Source organism: Acanthochromis polyacanthus, chromosome 16, assembly GCF_021347895.1.
Source record: "Acanthochromis polyacanthus isolate Apoly-LR-REF ecotype Palm Island chromosome 16, KAUST_Apoly_ChrSc, whole genome shotgun sequence".
Lineage (NCBI taxonomy): Eukaryota > Metazoa > Chordata > Actinopteri > Pomacentridae > Acanthochromis > Acanthochromis polyacanthus.
In genome coordinates, this window is record NC_067128.1 from 5940672 (window position 1) to 5960089 (window position 19418).

General features: G+C 37.6%; 1 protein-coding gene across 5 annotated transcripts in view; it reads left to right on the forward strand.

Moving 5' to 3' along the window:
* The window catches only part of evlb (Enah/Vasp-like b), a 66536-nt gene extending 48218 nt beyond the window's left edge, over positions 1–18318 (forward strand). For 2 of the 5 annotated variants that reach the window (XM_022194428.2, XM_022194424.2), the window contains exons 3-14: positions 1224–1401; positions 1692–1760; positions 8265–8331; positions 12891–12958; positions 13096–13343; positions 13907–14007; positions 14161–14200; positions 14439–14490; positions 15321–15378; positions 15467–15527; positions 15736–15793; positions 17356–18318. In XM_022194428.2, coding sequence (XP_022050120.1) covers positions 1224–1401; positions 1692–1760; positions 8265–8331; positions 12891–12958; positions 13096–13343; positions 13907–14007; positions 14161–14200; positions 14439–14490; positions 15321–15378; positions 15467–15527; positions 15736–15793; positions 17356–17393 — 1038 coding nt within the window. In that variant the 3' untranslated portion in view covers positions 17394–18318. The remainder of the gene's footprint in view (positions 1–1223; positions 1402–1691; positions 1761–8264; positions 8332–12890; positions 12959–13095; positions 13344–13906; positions 14008–14160; positions 14201–14438; positions 14491–15320; positions 15379–15466; positions 15528–15735; positions 15794–17355) is intronic. The other 3 variants (XM_022194425.2, XM_022194429.2, XM_022194426.2) reach the window with 3 other exon arrangements.
* The last annotated feature ends 1100 nt before the right edge of the window (positions 18319–19418 follow it).

Consider the following 19418-nt stretch of genomic DNA (forward strand, 5'->3'; position numbering starts at 1 on the left):
ATCTTTGGATTATTGGGTTTTCTGTTCATTCTCTGCTTAGAATTCGTAAGGTCTCTGCCTTACAATGCTAAGACTTAGGGTTCTTTCGAGAAATAAACTTGTCCAATTTGACTTCAGCTTTATCCAAATTATGCAAAGCTTGTCCAAAATTACTTAAAAATTGTGCAAAATGAGTCAAAATTTGTCCAATATGATGCTAAATTTCTCCAAAGTTAAATAAACTTTTTGAAATTATGTAAAACTTATCATCAGTGACAAATTTGACCAAAGTGACTTACAAAGTGTCCAAAGTAACTTGAACTTTGCATTAGTCAAAAAATTGTCCAAGATCATTTTCATCCTCAGAGTGCAAATCTGTTTAGACAACCTTGTGTTTTTGTGTAAATCTTTCCAAAATGACACTAAATATGTCCAAAGTAAAACTTTAAAACTTGTCTGAAGGACTCAACACGAGTTCAAAGTATAATAAATACATCCATATTTTCAAAAATACATGAGTTTTGGACCTTGAAATGTGTATTTACTTTATAAAATGTTATTTTTTTAAACAATTAAAAAATATATATTCTGTCATTTTTACAGAAGTGATCCCAGGGCTAAACAAGTTCAACACAGTCTCAAAAAGTAAAATATCAACAAAAAAACTGTCTAAAACAGCCTTGTTGTCATACAGAGCACATATTCCCATGAGCTAAATATAATACCAAATCCTACAAAAATGTACAGTATATTATATTAAGCCAAACATATCATATTTGGACTCATACAGCTGTAATTTCACTGAGTCGACATATTTTACTTCCTCTGTTGCTTCAAAAAAGCATCTGTGTACCCATATAAGTTGACAAAAATCAATGAGTAACTGTGAAAAAATAATGGCCAACAGTAATTTTTTACAACTGTGCTGAATAAAACCTGCTAGAGGCAACAAATCCAGCAGCCACTCCAAGCTGTGCTGCCATAAACACTGGAACAAAAACACGACTGTTCCCCCATTTACAGCCGGACTCACAAGAAAAAGTCAATGAAAATCCACGAATCCTTTTGAACACACAGCGATCGGTTCTGTTGCATTTTAAAGTCTTTTTCTTCTGACAGTGGAACAAGAGCTAGAAGAACATTGATCGTGTTGTGTTTATTTCCTCACGCTGCCGTCTGCTGATGCACGAGAATGTGTTTCTTTATCTACAGCTCTGTTTTCTCCTCTTCCTCGTCTCTCACAGGTGGTTATTAACTACTCTATAGTGAAGGGCCTCAAGTACAACCAGGCAACACCGACCTTCCACCAGTGGAGAGACGCCAGGCAGGTTTATGGCCTCAACTTCGCCAGCAAGGAGGAGGCGACCACCTTCTCCAACGCCATGCTGTTCGCCCTCAACGTCCTCAGTGCTCAGGACGGAGGTTTGTTTCTCCTTAGCTTAGTTATTGCTGTCACACTGATTTTTATCTGACATGTAGAGGGCTGAAAACACAATTCATTCAAACATAACTTTGGAAAGACTTCTTATTAGCAGCTAAAGTGTTCATCAGCCTTCAGAAGGTCACACTGGAGGCAGGTGAAGTCTCCACGGAGAGTTTGTGAAGGGCAGCTTTTTATATTCCTACACAGATGGTCGTCACACACTCGTGTCGCTGATGCAGTAGTTTATAAGTGGAGCCAAATGTTAATATGATGCATATCAATAATGCAGTAAAATTCCAGAAGGAAGCCTCTGGACCAAGAATGTTTCGGAGGATATTGAGATGGATGACGGCAGTCGGTAAGACACATTTTTCTAGGCCTATCTTTCAACAGGCTTAATACAAACACCCTGACAGCCCGTTATCCTGACAATGCTGCCGCTTTGACATATTTACTGTTGCCTTGACGACTACATACCGCGTTAAAAGCGATCATTTTAACCCGATCCACAAGCTTTCCACAAACCTAACCAAGTGGTTTTTGTGCCTAAACCTAGCGAAACCCTAACAATGGCGTTGTTACAACACAGGCTTTTAATACAGATTTATAGGTCTAAGGGTTTTGGAAAACACATGAAGAGGACAACAGGAGATGATGCAATGTGGACAGATTTGACATATCTGGGGTGTGATGTCAGTAAATTCGAATAAAATACAGACTTCGCTTATTCCATATGAATGAGGGGGGTAATTCACAAATTACCAGAGATCCCCAGGTAATACCAATCCAGTGTGAATAGGGCTTTAGTCACATTTCTACTTACATTTTAACAAACTTTTTGCCTCCGAAGGGCCATCTGGTTAAAGATTATTAGACTACATTGAATTGCAAGATCTATTTCATCATCTTACAGAAACTAAGCTTAGAGTTAAAAGTAAAAAATAAACAAACAAAACATTTCCGACACGCTTTTGGTCGACTTCAGTGAAAAGCATCATGATCATCAAAAAAAACGTGACAGAGAATTAATGAGGGCAAAGCGAAACACAAATGTGGTGCTGAAAAAAAATCTGACTGCAGAGACGTAATAATCATAAACAGCAATAAACAGTGGATGGTGTTGACGTGGACGGTGCTTCACTTACAGTGGTGCATTATTTTCCTTTAGTAAAACATGGATTAGTGTATCTTCTGTTAAAGAACGTAAGAATGGAAGCATTAAATTTTGTTTTCTTAACATTTAGAGAATTCAATCAGCTCTTATCATTGCTGCCACTAAGATACTTCTGGGTCATTTTAAGCCTTCCAAAGGAAAAAAAAAAAACTATTCAGTCACAAACTTAGTTCTTTCTCATCCTCACAACACCTGATCATGTCTTTACAAATTCCAGAATAATTTATTATGGAAACAACCACTTATTAATAAAAAATGACTGGATATCACTAAAATTCCAACTAAAAAACCCTCTGAATTAATATCAACCACTTTCTAATTAGCTAAACAGTAATAATGAGCTTATTCAAAAAAGTCTTGATTGTGTTCTTTCTATTAAGTTGAGATAATCATGACATATTTCTTTTTTGGAAATAGATCAAATTTTACCGGTATATCAAAAATAAGAAATTGTATCTGTGTTCTAGAAATTACTTTCAACTAAGTTCCCTATTACAAAAACACCTCTCCAGGAAATGTGTTAATTCCAGATCACATGACCTGCTCCACATGAGGTCATTTCCTGCTGGACTGGCAAGACTCCAGGCTTTCTGAGTTATTTAATATTAAATAGTGGATTTATCACATGTCAACAGGCTTACAACAATATCTTTATAAATAACTTTCAATTTCAATTTTACTGAGTTGTATATGTAATATTTAGAAGAATCTTTCTGTAAAAATGCCATGTGGTGTTCAGTTATCGGCGGCCATGTTAAGTTTAGGCCTGAAAACAGCAAAAATGTCAACTATGATCCAAAATACATAAATATATATCGACCTGTAGCTTCAGTTTTGAGTGGAAAAACATAATTGTGCCTCAGTTATGAGCTACAGATGTTGATCTAGAGTGCAGCAGCAGCGTAGTTGTCAGAGTACAATTAAGATTGATATGGATTCTCTATAACAATCAATCCCAACCTGACTCGACTAATACCATTTATAACAGCTGCATTTTACTGTGTTGCTTCCTGGGATACTTCAGTGCAACAGAACTGCTGTTAACATGATTAGTTCTGCTCGTGTTTTTCCTGCTATAAGTCAAAATGTCTGCAGTGGAGAGGCTCCATTTAAAGACTTCCAGCAGCGGTTAATATACATGCAGCCAGGCGAGCACTGAGTGCTTTTATGTGGCACAACGAGAGAGGCAGGCAGATATAAATTGGGGAGTGATAGAATGAGATTTAGAGACGGAGCGAGCGTCACAGTTTGCCATTCATTACTCCCCCAGCAGCAGCAGTGCCTCCCCCCTGCATCCCCCTGCTTCCCCCCTCCAGCCTCTTAATTAGAGTGAGTCATTGAGAAGATCTCCCCTGGGCCTCGTGTTAGAGAGCACATCGTTTCATCTGCCTAATAACTCGGGACCAGGAACAAAGAGGCTCGAGTGACAGCAGCCAAAACACAAATACACCAGAGAGGGCGGCACACTTTCAGTAGACTGATAGTTGACACAATCTAACAGACACGGACTCGCACACACTCACAAAACAGCAGCTTTAACACTCTACATTCATGTGGAAAAGCACCTGATTTTAGCGTATCTGTGCTGGTTACATAACACACTTGCACAGTTTGTAAAGAATATGTTTCGTTGCTCTGTAAGCAGGTGTGTCGACACCCTCTAGTGGTAAGGAGGTCAGAACTTGACCTTTTTGTCCTCAGAGTTGCTCTCAAGTTGGACTTGAGTGAATTTTGTAGTCACTGATGGATGTAAGTCAGGACTTGCACAAAATAAAGTCCATTGTGATCATTTCCAGGCATTTTTTCACATTTTAGTCTGTCAGAAAGATGCGAACTGTCACCTTTATATGCAAAAAGCCCTATTTGAATGTGCCAACATGCTTCATTATCAGCAGTAAGATCCAAACTTTGCTCCAGTACTGAAATGTTCAGCCAATTTATGTCTGATCATTAAAAAGCAATAACAAAATTAACCGTTTCTAGGTTTGATATTTGCTTAATGTCATAAATGTTTCTGTTGTCGCTTCACAAAAGTAAAGACTTGCTTTCTGTTTTTACTTTCATCTTCACTCCTTAACAAATATAAGACTAAATAAGCATTTTTAAGAGATATATTTTGTGTTTTAGTTCTCTGTGATGAACAAATGCTCACTCTATCTAGGAATTTGATTTTAGCAGCTAAGAATATTGTTGCTAATTTTGCACTGATGCCATGAGATCGGGCACATTTGCAATTATATATATTGAATATTTTACGAAGCTCAGATAGTTAGAGGATCATTAAGGACGTTTCTTTTCTTTCCCTGATGAGCACTAACGTGAGATGAATATTCTTAGTGTCTTTCCGTTCCCCCCCCCCGCTGATTGCAAGCAATTTCAAATCATTTCATTGTTCAATAGGCCTTTGTATAGCGCTATAATCCTAAAACAGAGACTGATTAAAGCTCTAAAGCCTTGCACTTGATGACCTTTATAAGATTTGCTGTTAACCTACAGTACTTACTCATTCTTACCCTATTTAATACACCAAAGCTGAAACTATCTGCACGTCATAAGAGTAAACAACACATTTAATACAGTAAACATCTTTTATAGTCAGTACTACACATGCATCAGTGATGGGATAAAGATATTAACAAGCATATTTACTTACACATTCATATTCTTTCAGCTTCCTAATTTGACTGCAGCAGTTGTGTTGCTTTTAGCCTTTTTAAAATAATAATAATAATAATTTAAACTGCTCATGTTGGTTTAGGATTATAGTTTGTTCTTCTTGTGGGAAATCTGTGACTGTAGACCCCCTTTATGTGAACACTCAGATATTAGATTTCTGCAATATCTGCATGTCTAAGCAGCATTATACTGTGCAGCCTGAAGACGAACTCAGGCTTTTGAAACATTAACCAGAGATGCTCGCTGCACTGCTGCTGTGGTGGTGGTGGTGGTTTGGGTTACAAGAAGATGACAGATGATCCTGCTGCTGAGGGGAGGGGGGGAAAGCAGGTGAGATAGAGGGAGGTGATGGTGGGAGACGAAGAGGAGGACGAAGAAGGCTGAGAGATGGTCAGGAGGGACTGGGTCTGTCAGTGTCTCTGTATCTGCTACAACCGGTTTCTCTTCTTCAGTATGTCGTGTACGTAGGAAAAACTGTGTGAACTCCTGCATGACAACTGTGGTTTTAGGTTTCTGCTTGTTTGCTGTGTGTGTGGGTCATAGTTAAAGCACTGCAGGGTTGCACATGAGCAAAAGTGTTTTCAAAGTTCTGCTCTCTGTTCAAAAGTTAAAAAAAATAGGCATTTTTAAAGTTACTGAACAACCTTTTAGATATAATCCTAATTACTTTTAAACCTGGACACTTGTAGAGATTGGCATTTGAATAATTTATAGTGTATTTTCTAATATTTTACTGCCTTTTGTAGTGTTTTACTGTATTTTCTGTGTTTTGATGTCTTATTTTTTTTGTGAAGCACCTTGTAACTCTGGTTTCATCATTAGTAGTAATAGTACATGTAGTAGTAGTATTGGTTCGTATCAACCGACAGCATCTAAGTCCATTTATTTAATTTCACTCGCAATAAATAACTAATAGTAGTTTAGCAAAAATGTAAATTCTTTACTTAAAATGTTATAATACTGTAAATGTAAGTAGTTACATATTTAGGGATGGATTGACAGTTTTATCTGAAGCACACTTTGGAGAGCTGAATGTTCAATCAGAATATGATTGTTGTGTGTAAAAAGTGTTACAGCAATTTTCATTATTAAATTATGATATTTATTTATCAAGCAAAACTTCCAAAAAGTGCCGGTTGTATCTTCTGCTTTTCTGTTTCACTGTGATGCCACATTTTTACATTTGTCTGGGTCTTCTATACATCATGAGCCAGCTGTGACTCTGTTTGTTGTGTACAGACACTTTCTATTGGTCAGGACTCCTTATGGTGTCCACAGAATCCATCACTTGGGTGGTCTCACTGACCTATATTCATTTTTGGCATCATGTAAACAAACTGGCATTTAAAGGGTTAAAAATTAATGAGTTTTTTTGGCAGTTCTGATGAGGAATGATGTAGATTTTTGTTTAAACGGTCATTGAAAGTGGAACTTAAGAACCTCAACATAGCCTTTATTCTGGACAATCTTAAAGGGTTTTGTGCAGCCATCCCAGAATCCAAACAGACCTTAAATTGGTTGTTACAAAATGTACACACATTAGGACAAACTCCTACTAAAAGACATATATTTTAGACTTCTCTATTTATACAAGTAAGCGACTATTAATGGAGAAAATATGCTCATTGTTTAGAACATTTTACACTGAGCCCTATTAAACGTCATGCAGCCTCATTTTTTTACTTTTCTGAGTAAAACACAACCCTACAAACTAATTTTGCGGCTGTATATAAATACTAATTAGGAAACTGAGCTATTAATGGCCTAAAAGTCAAACATTGCTTCTGTACTGTATATACTAGAGGTGTCTGATAGTCGGCCTTCTGTCATCTTCTGTTTCTATTTTTGGGTTTCTGTAACTTGATCAATGGCAGCCATTAGCTCCGGAGTCGCTTCCATTAGAGACGTGAGTGCTGGAGAGTGTCGTCACCGAGTATTGACCCTGAAAACTGCCGGACAGAGCTGTAAAACTCTTACATAAGGGACACCTTTCATTAGACAGAGGACGACACTTTCTGCTTCTGCTTAATACACTTTCACAGCTCTCCATTAGGGAAGCATAAATCAGCAAAATGAAACTCCCACACAGATTTCTGAAGAAAAGTTCGAGAGGGCGGTGCCAAAAAAAACACAACTGTGAACATAACTTCTCAATTTTTCCGCTGAAGTTGTTCTTGGGATGAACAATGAAGCATAATATCATCCCAGAGGAAATCAATCATGAGAAATGTTTCATTGAAAACTGATGATTTGCTCTGATTTGATGGTAATTCCTCAACTTGATGTCTTATCGCGTCTTAAATTAATTACATTCGCTATCTGCCTCTTCATCTGCAGTTCTCACTTGTGCCGTTAAACGGATTACATTGCAAAGTGCCTTGTAGCTCATATCATCAGACGATAATAAAGAACACAAAATAGCGAATTTCAGTGAAACCAAGAGGGGCCATTTTGAAAAACAGTCAAACTCTTTTGTCTGAGTGTTGACTTTGAGTCCAGATGTTACAGGAAGTTGACAGAATTTTCTCCGTTTCCAATCTTAAGTCTGTCTGCATCTCCAACACTCTCCAGACTTCGCTCTGCTTTTTACTTTCCATAACACAAAAACCCGTCGGCAGGTTGCAGTCCATCAGGAAAAACACTCATGGGTCTCTGCTTGACGTCCGTTTGTGTCCCGGCTTTGACATTTGTTTGAATTTCGCTCAGCTTTAAGAACCAAGCAACATTTCTCTCACAGGAGTAAACAGAAAAAAGCAGCTGTGGATTCTGGATTCTGCTTCCCCTCAACAGTCTGAGTGGATGAATCAATTTATCCTCATTTACTGAGGGATTAATATGCTTTTCATTGCACATTACAAAAAAGCGAGAGGACATAATGATTAACTGCTGTTTAATTCCCTGTCATTCGCTGGTTAATTGTCTTCACTGGCACTAATTTTAATTACCATTATAGTGCTGTTAATGGATTATTAAGGTCAACTTCACTTTATCTGTGTCTCTTTCTGCTTTTAGGTCCAGCTCTCCAGCGCCATGTCCAGAACGGACCGACTTCAGACGAGATGGAAGCTCAGAGAGCGAGGTAAAGTTTCTTTTCTGGGAGCATACAAATGAAAAACTCCATTGACGTCCAATCTAAAGAATTTCTGCTTAAAGGGAGCCCATGTTAGCAGAGTTTTGGATACTTGTGAGCAGTGGAAACAAGTTAGGACCAAGTTAGCAAACGGTTCTCATCTTAAAATCAGTGTTTGTCCTGGTCCAAAATTAACCTTTGCGAGTTCACGACTTGAGGCGAGTAAATGCAAAGAGTCTGTGGTGCATTTTTTGAAAGAAATTCTTGCATTTTCCTGATATTTCTAACCATCTGATGCACAAAAATGTCTTTTATGTTTGAGCAATAAAACCCCAACACGCAAATCTGGTAAAAATCTAGATTTTTTTTCTTTATCGTCTGTTTGAATCATTTTGGTGCTTGTGATTTTCTTTTGTAAACTTCTTTTGGGGCTGTCAAAAATTCCTTTATGCATCAAAAACCCTGAAGATTTCTGTGACTGATGACGGTAGCTGCAATATGCACTACTTTTTGCTCTGTTTTTGTTCTCCACCAGCCTCTGATGGAAATATCTCACTCTTTAGCATTTAAAAGTTCACCAACCAGGTGCTCTGTTTGTTTACCTGCTATTCTAAGCCTGGCAGTTAGTCTTTAGTAGGTTTTTAGAGTGGCCTGCTTATAAAACTAGCCTTTTGTTAAGAGAAGGATGAGAGTGAGCCAAAACCGAATAGCGACTGAACGCTAAACACTGAGCTGAAAGATGCTAAAATGCGGATTATCATTGTACAAACTATACAATCATAACAATGGCATTATAATTTTTAAAATAAACCCAGATAACCCCCCTGTGCTTGTTTTCTGAAAACGGGTTGAAAAAGCTGTAAAAGCGAAAGCGTCACAGAAATTAAAGGATGTCATTACTCTGTTTGTAATGGTTTGAAATCGTATTAAAAGGAAGTACAGGACTCATTATTGTGACAGCACTAGAATGAAAGTGAATTTGGACTTGTTTCATTCACAGTTTGATCATTCATTCCCTCCGTGCTCGTGTCAAAGCGGAGTTTATACACTTTAGTAAGCTACCAAAAGTCTGGAAAACCATGATGTCTATAAATCTGGAACGGATGTTTGACTGAAAATACAAACAACTCCACACGCATGTAATAAATAACCACAACAGCCAGATGCTGTCACGTACGGATAAACTTTACCGTCAGAGTGACACTCCAAAGACTGGATTCTTGATAAAGACTAAAGATTCTCAGCAATATTTAGAGCTTCCCACCGGTGATGTGACATTTGCCGCCGGCTCCCTAAATGTTTACCGATGAGACTTCTTGTATTTCGCTGCACTCGGGTTCCGAATTCTCTCCAAAACAGACGCTGAACTGTGAGCGACCTCTGTCCAGACGGGAACAGTTGTCAGGATTTGGAGTAGTAAATACAGTCCCATGTGTCTGACAACCTGTCACACAGAGCATCAACTCCCGCTACTGCCCTTTGAGAGATTTACTCCTTTTTATCCTTCCTCCTCCCTTCACATCCTCTGTGTCCCTCACAGGACTACCTCCCACGTCACACTAAAACTCAAGTCCCTTTTTTTTCTGTATCAGAGTGACAGATTGAAGCATCCAAAATAATGCATGAGTCGAAATGCAGCTTGAAGCAGTTTCCACACTTTACAAAATGTCGTGTATTTCTCCCACCGTTGCTGCTGCACGTCACAGGCAGACACAACTAGGTCTTTGTTGCTGTTTTTAAACCTATTCCAGGTCTGCCTATTGGTTCATCCAATTGCCAAATGCTGAGGCTTAAGAGAACAAATATGATGGGAGTTATGGCTCTATCTGATCCCGTGTCGACTGAACTGTGGCACAACGGATTACGGCGGTGATTGTGCGGGGAGATTGTGTGCTTATGCATGTGTGTTTGTCACAAATTAATTTGACGGAGCTTGTCTGCAGCGTTGCTCAGCAGCTCTGCTCCTGCTGTCGCACCAGGAAGGCTGCTGTCTCAGCACTTCTGCCGTCCAACGCACAGCTGGAAAATTCCACTTCCTCGCCGTGAGCTGCCTCTTTTGCTTTTCTCTCCTGAGCCGTGACACACATATGTTTCTCGCATCAAACGCTGAGATGTGAGGGAAGATGGGGAAGGTTTGATGGAGGAGGAGAAGGAGGAGGAGAAGCTGCAAGGTGGAGATGGACGGAGATGAAGCAGAAACATGTGGACAGATGAAGAGACAAAACTTGCTGTAAAACTGAACTACAGAGCCAAAACAATCGCTTCAGGTCCTGTTTGGAAGTATTTTTATACCTCACTTCAGTAAAAGTCCTGCATGAAACTTAACTTCCTGGTAGAAGTACATAGCAGCAAAACCTAGTTGAAGTATTGCAGTATAAGTCCTGTTTTGGTCCCTTTGACTGGTATATTATTCAATGTGTCCATCATCACCACTTTTCTCTTTTAGCCCCATTAATCATCCTGTGACCCTTCAGATTTATCTCATGTAAAACATCTCAGCACTTCTTCCACTACCTCTACATTTCTGTATTCGTAGTTTTACTCGGCATCTGAATAGTTTTTCTCGGATTCAGCTCCTTTACTTGAGCAAAACTACAAACACAGCAATGTAGCAGTAGTGGAAGAAGTACTGAGATGTTTTAAATGTGATAAAGTATTAATAGAATGACACAGAAATATTACGCTACAAGTAAAAATCCTGCATGCTGCAAAACAGTCCTACTCAAGTCAAAGTACTGAGCAGCAAAATGTAGTTAAAGTATTGCAGTAAAAGTCTCGGTTTGGTCTCTCTGACTGATATATTATTAAATCTACCATCACTAGAGTATTAATAGTGAAGCATCAGCGTGTCAGCAGCAGGTTACTGTTGGAGTCTGAGGCTCCAGACATGATGAATGAGAGAGGAAAGACGAGTAACAAAGCTCTGCTACACAAATCTGTTTTCAGTTTTTCTTTCATTGTTTTGATTTTTGCTGAGATCATATTTAGATGAAACCATGTGAGAAGTTTAGAGGGAAAAAATGCTATTTAGTGGAGCTGTTACCAACTAGCAGACATGTGAAATATGAACCAAATGCACAAGAAGAAACCAAAAAACCTGGAAGGTTTAGTCACTAACTGTATTGTATTTTACAAAACATATTCTCCTTTGTGGCACATCTTCATCTCAAAAGAGCTGACAGATAGAGGAAGTGAAAGTACAATATTTCCCTCTGAAATGTAGTGGGAAATAGTGGAATACTTCAGTAAATTCTACTGAAGTACAGTACTAGATTAAATGCATTTAGTTACTTTCTACCACTTGGTGTCTCTAATGTCTTAAAGCTACTTAAATTGAAGTTCCCTGCAGCCTGGTGATACCAACTTAGTAAAACGTCCAATCTGCAGAATTGAATTGGAATTTTGCGCAAAAATGAGTTATTTAACAGCAGCAAATTTAGAAGCCACTTGTGTGGCTCCAGAATGGAGATGTTTCTAAGAATGATCCATTTTTCTTCCATCATTTCTGGGTGCTGAAGTAGATTTAAGTTCAACTGGTGGACAAAATGCTTGTTTAAAAGATGGTAATGACACACTGTCTGCTTGATGTATAAATAGGTGCGTTTCCTAACTGATTAAGGAAGGTAATTAAGTTCATTCACTCAAGTACTAGAGTTTAGTGCAGTTTTGAGATACTTGTACTTAATTATTTCCAGTTTATCGTACTTTCTCCTTCACTGTATTTCAAAGGCAAATATTGTACATTCCACTCCTGTGTATTTTTCTGACAGCTTTTTTTAGACACAAAGGAAAATTTGAAATTTAATGCAATACATAGTTACAAATTAAACCTTTCCACATTTTTGGCTTCTTACAATAAACAGTGTGTAGTCGGCTCACATTTCACATGTCTGTTAGTGTTAACGGCTTCATCAAGCAGTGATTTTTCCCTCTTGACTTTTTACATTTCAGGAAATGTTCCAAAAATCCAGTATCTCAGCCAAATTCAAATATGAGAAAAAAACAGGACAGTTTTGTGTATTGCAACTTTGATTTTTCTTCTCTTCTCAGATTTATCTGCTGTCTTTGGATATAAAGTAGTTTAAACCTGCAGCAGCTCCAGGACTTTTACTAGTATTGGAGCATTTTTACATTGCAGTATTAGTACTTTTTACTTTGGTAAAGGATCTAAACACTACATCACATTACAACCATCAATGCTGCTTTAAAAAAAAATCACCTTGACACAAACATCGATGAAGATGTAAGAAGTTCGTTGTTCCTCTTGCAGAAGTAAAAAACTGAAGCCTACAAGGATAAAAAACAGCATAAAGAACATTTGTGGAACTTTTGTCTTTCCTATATTTGGCACATAACGGATCTGCCAGCTGCTGCTGTACATGTGAGTTTATTAAAACCATTTGTCACTGTAGTTTATTGTAATTGTTTGAAGTATCCAAGTGCGGCTTTAAAGCAGGAGGTTGTTTCTCTGGTTGTCGGTGCCTGGACTGTTTCTGCAGGACAATAAAACAGAATTTAGGAGAAGGCTCAACATGAAGTTACTGTCTGTTTCCTTTGTGTCCCTTCAGGCAAATGATGGAGCAGCAGCAGCAGATGCAGGCGCACATGGAGCGAGAGCGACGGTCCTCCAACTCAGGTACAAACGGGAAGGTCAACTGGAGTACATGTAGTAAAACACTTTGCATCTGAGCCTAAATCCTCACCAGTGCAGTTCTGTTGTTCTATAAACTTCTAAACCACCCAGACTGAGTTTCCTTCACTCTCTCCCTCCAGGTTCTCCTTTCCAAGGCCACCCTGCTGTGCTCTCCGTGGCCCCACCAGTCGTACCTCCACCGGTGAACATGGGCGGCCCTCCTCCGCCTCCACCGCCACCAGGCCCGCCGCCGCCGTCAGCGATGGCGCCTCAGCCTCCTCTTCCTCCTCCACTGCCCATCGGGGGAGGAAGCCACGGGGACGAACCACCGGCACAGACGGGCCTCGCCGCCATGATTGCTGGAGCCAAACTGCGTCGTGTCCAAAGAGTGAGACACCCATTCATATTTGTGTTTTAATATTTAATAGCAAGATACAAAATGCAAGAAATAGTGGCCACACGTCATACGATCAACACTTACTTTCCCTCCTTTGTCCCCAGACACTGTGAAAACCACAATAAATATGAAGCATTAAAGGACATCTTCCAGTTGTTGTGTACAGTTTCTCAAGCAAATGTCAGGAATTAGACAGGCCCAAATCTATAAACAACATATCATACTATGTAAAGGCACTTCAACAAATATTATATACAAATATGAAAGTACAAAATATCAAAGGTTTTCCCCTGTAGCCGTTTTGTTCCTGACCCATAGTGCATCAAGTGTGCCCTTATTTAGACTGGTCATGTGATTTGTTACACTCAATCAAAATAGAACTTGAGAATAAAAATCACTACATTTTTAAACCAAACCTTCATTTTAAGTGAACCGAAGTAGCATCTTATTTAGAACACTTTTAATCAGTTTGAACGGCTGTGTAAGAAGCATTTTGTCAAAACAATGTTATCTAATATAATGGATTATTTCTTCTGAATCTTTTTATCTCTCAGCCTGAAGACAGCAGCTCTTCAGGCGCCAAAAATGATGCCAACCGAACAAGTGGTGGAAGTGGAGGCCTGATGGAGGAGATGAACGCTCTGCTGGCCCGAAGGTCAGAACAGCCAAACCCACAAAACAAAAACTCATTCCACATGAATAATTATTGGCTGTTAATTAGATTTTATGACCCCCATTTACAGTTATTGACCTCCATGAATGTAGATGAAACCCTTTGTTCTTACTTGAGGCTTCTTCTTTTCCCCAGAAGGAAAGCAGCTTCAGAGAAGCCTGAAGACAGCCAAAATGTGAGTCTGTAACTCATCAGCTGATGATTCAGGTCACAGTGACGATCGCATGTTGATTAGTTATTTGCTTTGCGGTGGAAACACTGAGATAATTTGATTTAAAAAAACAGTCTCATGATAATTAAAAGCTGATTAAAGGGATCTCAGCTGTTTTTTAGCAAATGGAGAATGTTCAGACATTCAGCATCTCTGATGAGGATGATAACGGTGTTTGCTTTTTTTCTTTTTTCTTTTTTAGGACGACCCAAACTCTCCGTCGCCCAGCACTCGGAGTGGACAGAACGCCACAGGTGGGAAAGCTCAGCACAGTGAACCATTTTCCGCACAAAATGTTTATTTCTACGTCATCTAATGTGGCAAGAATCTTACATAGAAGGAAAATTACAGCGTTGTCACATAAAATAACACCGAGGCTGCAGACTAGTGGATGAAGATGTTTACATGCACTTTAATATCCTGGATTTAATCTTTAATCTCTCTCTCAAATAAACCCGATTCTTTATATCCTTGTTTACGTGATTATGACAACATCCAGGGTTCTAATCATTGGCTATAAAGTGTTTATCGAAAACAAGAGCATGAATACAGTTTATACTCTGGATCATTGCTTCATTTATTATCTTATGTTGAACTAAAGCTGTCAAAATGGGAGTGCAGGCCGAGGCAGGTTTCAGCTCCTAAATCACAGATACAGCATAGTATCTATCGTACACATGTCTGCAAGTTCTGTAAATGTCACAATATGTCTGATCTAGGAATAAATATGGACAGACGCTCTCTGTTTGATCCAGTCAGGAGATTCTCGGTTGTAATCATACATTAAGTTCAGGGGTCAAACTGGTGCTGCTAATTACAAACAGCCACTGTATTTTGACTGTCTGTTGCATAAAAGTTACAAGAAAGCTCATTAAAAGTGTTTTGTTAGCATTAATCATTCCAGACTTGTGATCCTGAATAAAGTTAAAATGCAGCCCTTTGAGTCTTAAGACGTGGAACCCCTGGATTTTATATATTTCTCTTATTTTTCAAGTCCTGTTATTACTTTTCGAGTCCAAATCACTTCTCACACTGACTCTCTGTCTGTGGTTGTTTCATCCACTTCTGTTCTTTTGTCATCCAGACGGTGCAAAGAAGCCGTGGGACCGAGCTAACTCTGCAGACAGGTCGATGGTTTCCAGGTGAGGATGGAAACACTGCAGCTCATTGTGTTTGTCTCAGAACAACAAGCAGTTAATGACAAATTCTGATTATTTTTTTATCATTCAGGGTACGAGCCGCGGGGAGCAGCAGTGACACAGACTCTTTAGACCTCGATAGAATGAAACAGGTGAAGAAAAAACACTATTTTTACTTAAACTGACACACAAAAGGTGGAGTGAGTGCTTTTTAATCTTCACATGACCACTTTGTTGTCCACAAAGACCATTTATTTCCCCCAAAGTAATTTAAATGGTAAAATAATCTTCCACAGTTAATGAAGCAACATTTAATGAATTACAAAGGCTTATATTATCTCTTGTTTTGTGCTTCAACAGGAAATCTTGGAAGAGGTGTTCCGTGAATTGCACAAAGTGAAGGATGAAATCATCGATGGTACGTTTAATTTTCCCTTGAAACGCTGAAGAGGGAGAATCAATCAGCATTTAGGAGCAATGTCTCTCCTAATTTATCATAATGAATATTTAATTGGGAATCTATCCAGTGGGATTGTGGGAGTTTGGTAGTTATGTGTGGCTGTGGCCACTAGGCTGCACTAAATCCCCAGAAAAGTAAATGTGGAAATTCAACACTTCAAAGCCTCCAAAACAAAGAAAGACACAATGGGGATACTTTACATTATCCACTGTAAGTCAGTATTGCCATTATTAGACATTAATTTACTCATTTTATAACAACATTCATCATATTGTCCAACCAATAGATAACGGCTCCAAATTGATTGTCTAAATATATTAAAAGCACTATTTCAATGAGATAACACATTTATTAGACATATATTTGTATAATACTACAATAAAAACAATAATACATAAGAAAATGATCCTTAAATTAGATATTTACATTATAGACAGACATTCATACTCAATAGTATATGGTAGAGCAGTCCAAAGTGTAATAAATTCCAAAATAACTGATAAATACTATATTACAGAGACGGTGACACATATCTTAATGTAATACTATAGCGAAAATGATTCTGTTTGTAAGTATAATTAAATCAGAGACTGCAGGAACACATGTTTAAAATATAGATTTTTACAGTATTAATATTAAAATGTTAATGCATTTTAAAACCATCAGATACTGAAAAAAATGTTTGCATTGTAGATAGTAATAACACATATATCAGCATATGTAATCATATGTAAAAATCATTTATTAGCTACATAACAAAGACAAATAGCACCATTATAGTAGAGACTAAAGCTATCTGAATTTACATTATTGAAACTGTAATGACACTTTAGACATATTTATAAAATTTTATGACAACAATTGTGATGATTACAAAAATACAGGGGAATAGCAGATGATGTAAAATGTGCCATAAATATTTAAAATACAAAAATAAAATGTTAATATAGTCAATATAATGTAAGTCAATACTTACAATCACCTGTTTAAAGTTTTATATTTTTACCCTCTGAGGACCTGAGCTTTGGTTAAACTTGCATTTTAGATTTATTCTAGTTATTTGGGATAAGGAGTAGCCAATAAATATAATAACTGGATAATATCTGATTATTATATTGATTAGATTTTGTTGTAGTTTTATTATATTAAAGTTGTTATATTACTATTGTTGTTGTTTTTGTTATTATTATGAACAATACACTCTTTTTGAGGAAATAAAAAAAGGCCACATATGTGGATGCCAGGTCTGAGGAGGTTACTTTTACTTTGAAACTTTACCATTACTTTGAAAAAGAAAAGTGTTTTCACTTTAAAATGAAAGAGTCTTTTTGGGAGGGAAATTCTTGTCAAAAAAGCCAAATTAAATCAACCAGGATTCAATGTTGAAAAGCAATAAAAGGGGAAAACAACTATTTTCTTAAACCTGCAGCGTCCTGTACACCCTGTAGGTCTATGGAGTCAGATTATGTAATGTATCTAAGCTAAACTATTAACCTGACTTTATTTCTGTCTCCTCACAGCCATTAGACATGAACTGAGTCGAGTTAGCACGACATAATCTTCCAGAGCGTCTCCCAGACATGAACCACCTTCTCAAACCATCGATCCTGCAGCAGCTGCTGTGCCCCCGAAGAGGAGGAGGAGGAGGAAGAGGAGGCGTCAGGAACAGAGGCCCAAACTGTGACATCTACTCATCCTGTTCAGCTTTGGTGTTGCTGGAACACCTCGGACACGTCTGTGTAACGTTTGGTTTGTATGAACGGGGCTCACTGTCGCACTGATTTCTCTGATTTCTTAACATTTTGTCTGTTTGTTCGCCCCCTTCTGTCCTCGGCCCAAAGGAAAACTCATCTGTTTCGCTTTTTTTTTTTTCACGAGTTTTTTAATTATTGCTATCATTTTCATTATTATTACTATCATTCTTCTGGCTGTCAGTGTACCGTTAATCTGAGTGGTAGTAGTGTAGTGATGGTGATAATGAGGAGATGATAATGAGAATTTGATAGTAATTATAATGTTCATAATATTATTGCACATCGGCCTTTTGTATTTTATATTGGTTGTTTTCTGAGACACATTTAAAAGCACGTCTACATTTTCTTTTTCTCGTCATGTGACCTGAAACATTTTTTTAAGGGTTTTTTATCCTTTTCGCCGACACAGTTCTGTGTAGAACCACGGCAGAAAATAGAAAAATAAAAAAAACAGGCTTCGACCGAGGGCGGAATAAATAAAACTTCTTACTGCAAACTCCTGAGCGAAAAGATAAATAAATAATACACCAGAGTATTTGTGATCATGTTGTTAATAAAATGTTTATTGGCTGCAAGGATATGGTGAAGTATTGTTCATTTTATTCTCTCCTTTTATGACAAAGTGCTTCCTGGTTTGACAACAAAAATGAATTAAAAAAAATAAAGAGAAGAAGAAATGCACCAAGTTTAAAATGAATTCAAATAAAACTGAACAATGTCTTGGATAAATGAGGTCGTCTCGTTCCTTTTGTGCTTGTTTGGACTTACTTTGATGGCCGTCTGGTGCTTTCATCCAACAGAAAATGTTCTTTTTTCCAGCATAAAAACCTGTTTGGACTGAAGACGTGCCATAAATTCCAGCTGGTGCTGCACAGAGACGTGTGAAACATCTGAGCTGCTTCTGTGCAGCCTGATTGTGTTTATAAAAGCCGTTGTACTCAAGGGTCCTCCAGATGGATTCACTAAGCGGATTCAAAAGAGCAATCAAAAATATCAATTAAAGCAATTTCTGTGTAAAACTATGTATTTTTTGGCTAATTGTGAACATTTTTGTCTGTCTATAGAAGCTAAATTCCCTGTGATTTGGTTTAACGTCAACTCAGACTGTTTGCAAATAAGTGGAGTTGTAAAGTATGATTTATATTTTTTTCATATTTTAAATGCAAAAACTTTTGGAAGATTGCAAGTTTCTATGTAGATGCTGTTTTTAGCATATTGAATTTATTAATTTAACACTGTTACACATGGGTCAATATATACTGTAATTGTGGAACTTTTTTTAAACATAGTTGACATTTTTGCTGTTTTCAAGCCCTAAAATCAACATGGCCGCCTATAACCAAACACCACATGGCATTTTTACACAAAGATTTTTCTAAATAGTATATATATATATAATTGAATGAAATTGAAAGTTATTTATAAAGATATTGTAGTAAACCTGTTGACGTGCTATAAATCCACACTTGACTCACACACTATATTAAGGACTTAAAATCCTATAAGATATCAATCAAATGCAATTTATGTACTACAACTTAAATGTTAGTTTTAAATTCTGAATTCTTTTTGACATTGGTGCAATTACCAACATTTTTATGTCAACACAACTCATCAAAGCAACTTAAAAAGTTTATCTGAATCAGTAAACTTGAATATTTATCTTGCAACTATGCATTAAATCGTGGTGGTGAGAAGAGCTGAGTGAACTGCATAAAGCCAAGAAATGCATTTACCATAGGAAAATGTGATTTTTACAGGGTTGCAGTTCACAAATATTGATATCATTTCAGGGCTCAAAGATGTAAAAACTGCTCTAACTGCTGCTT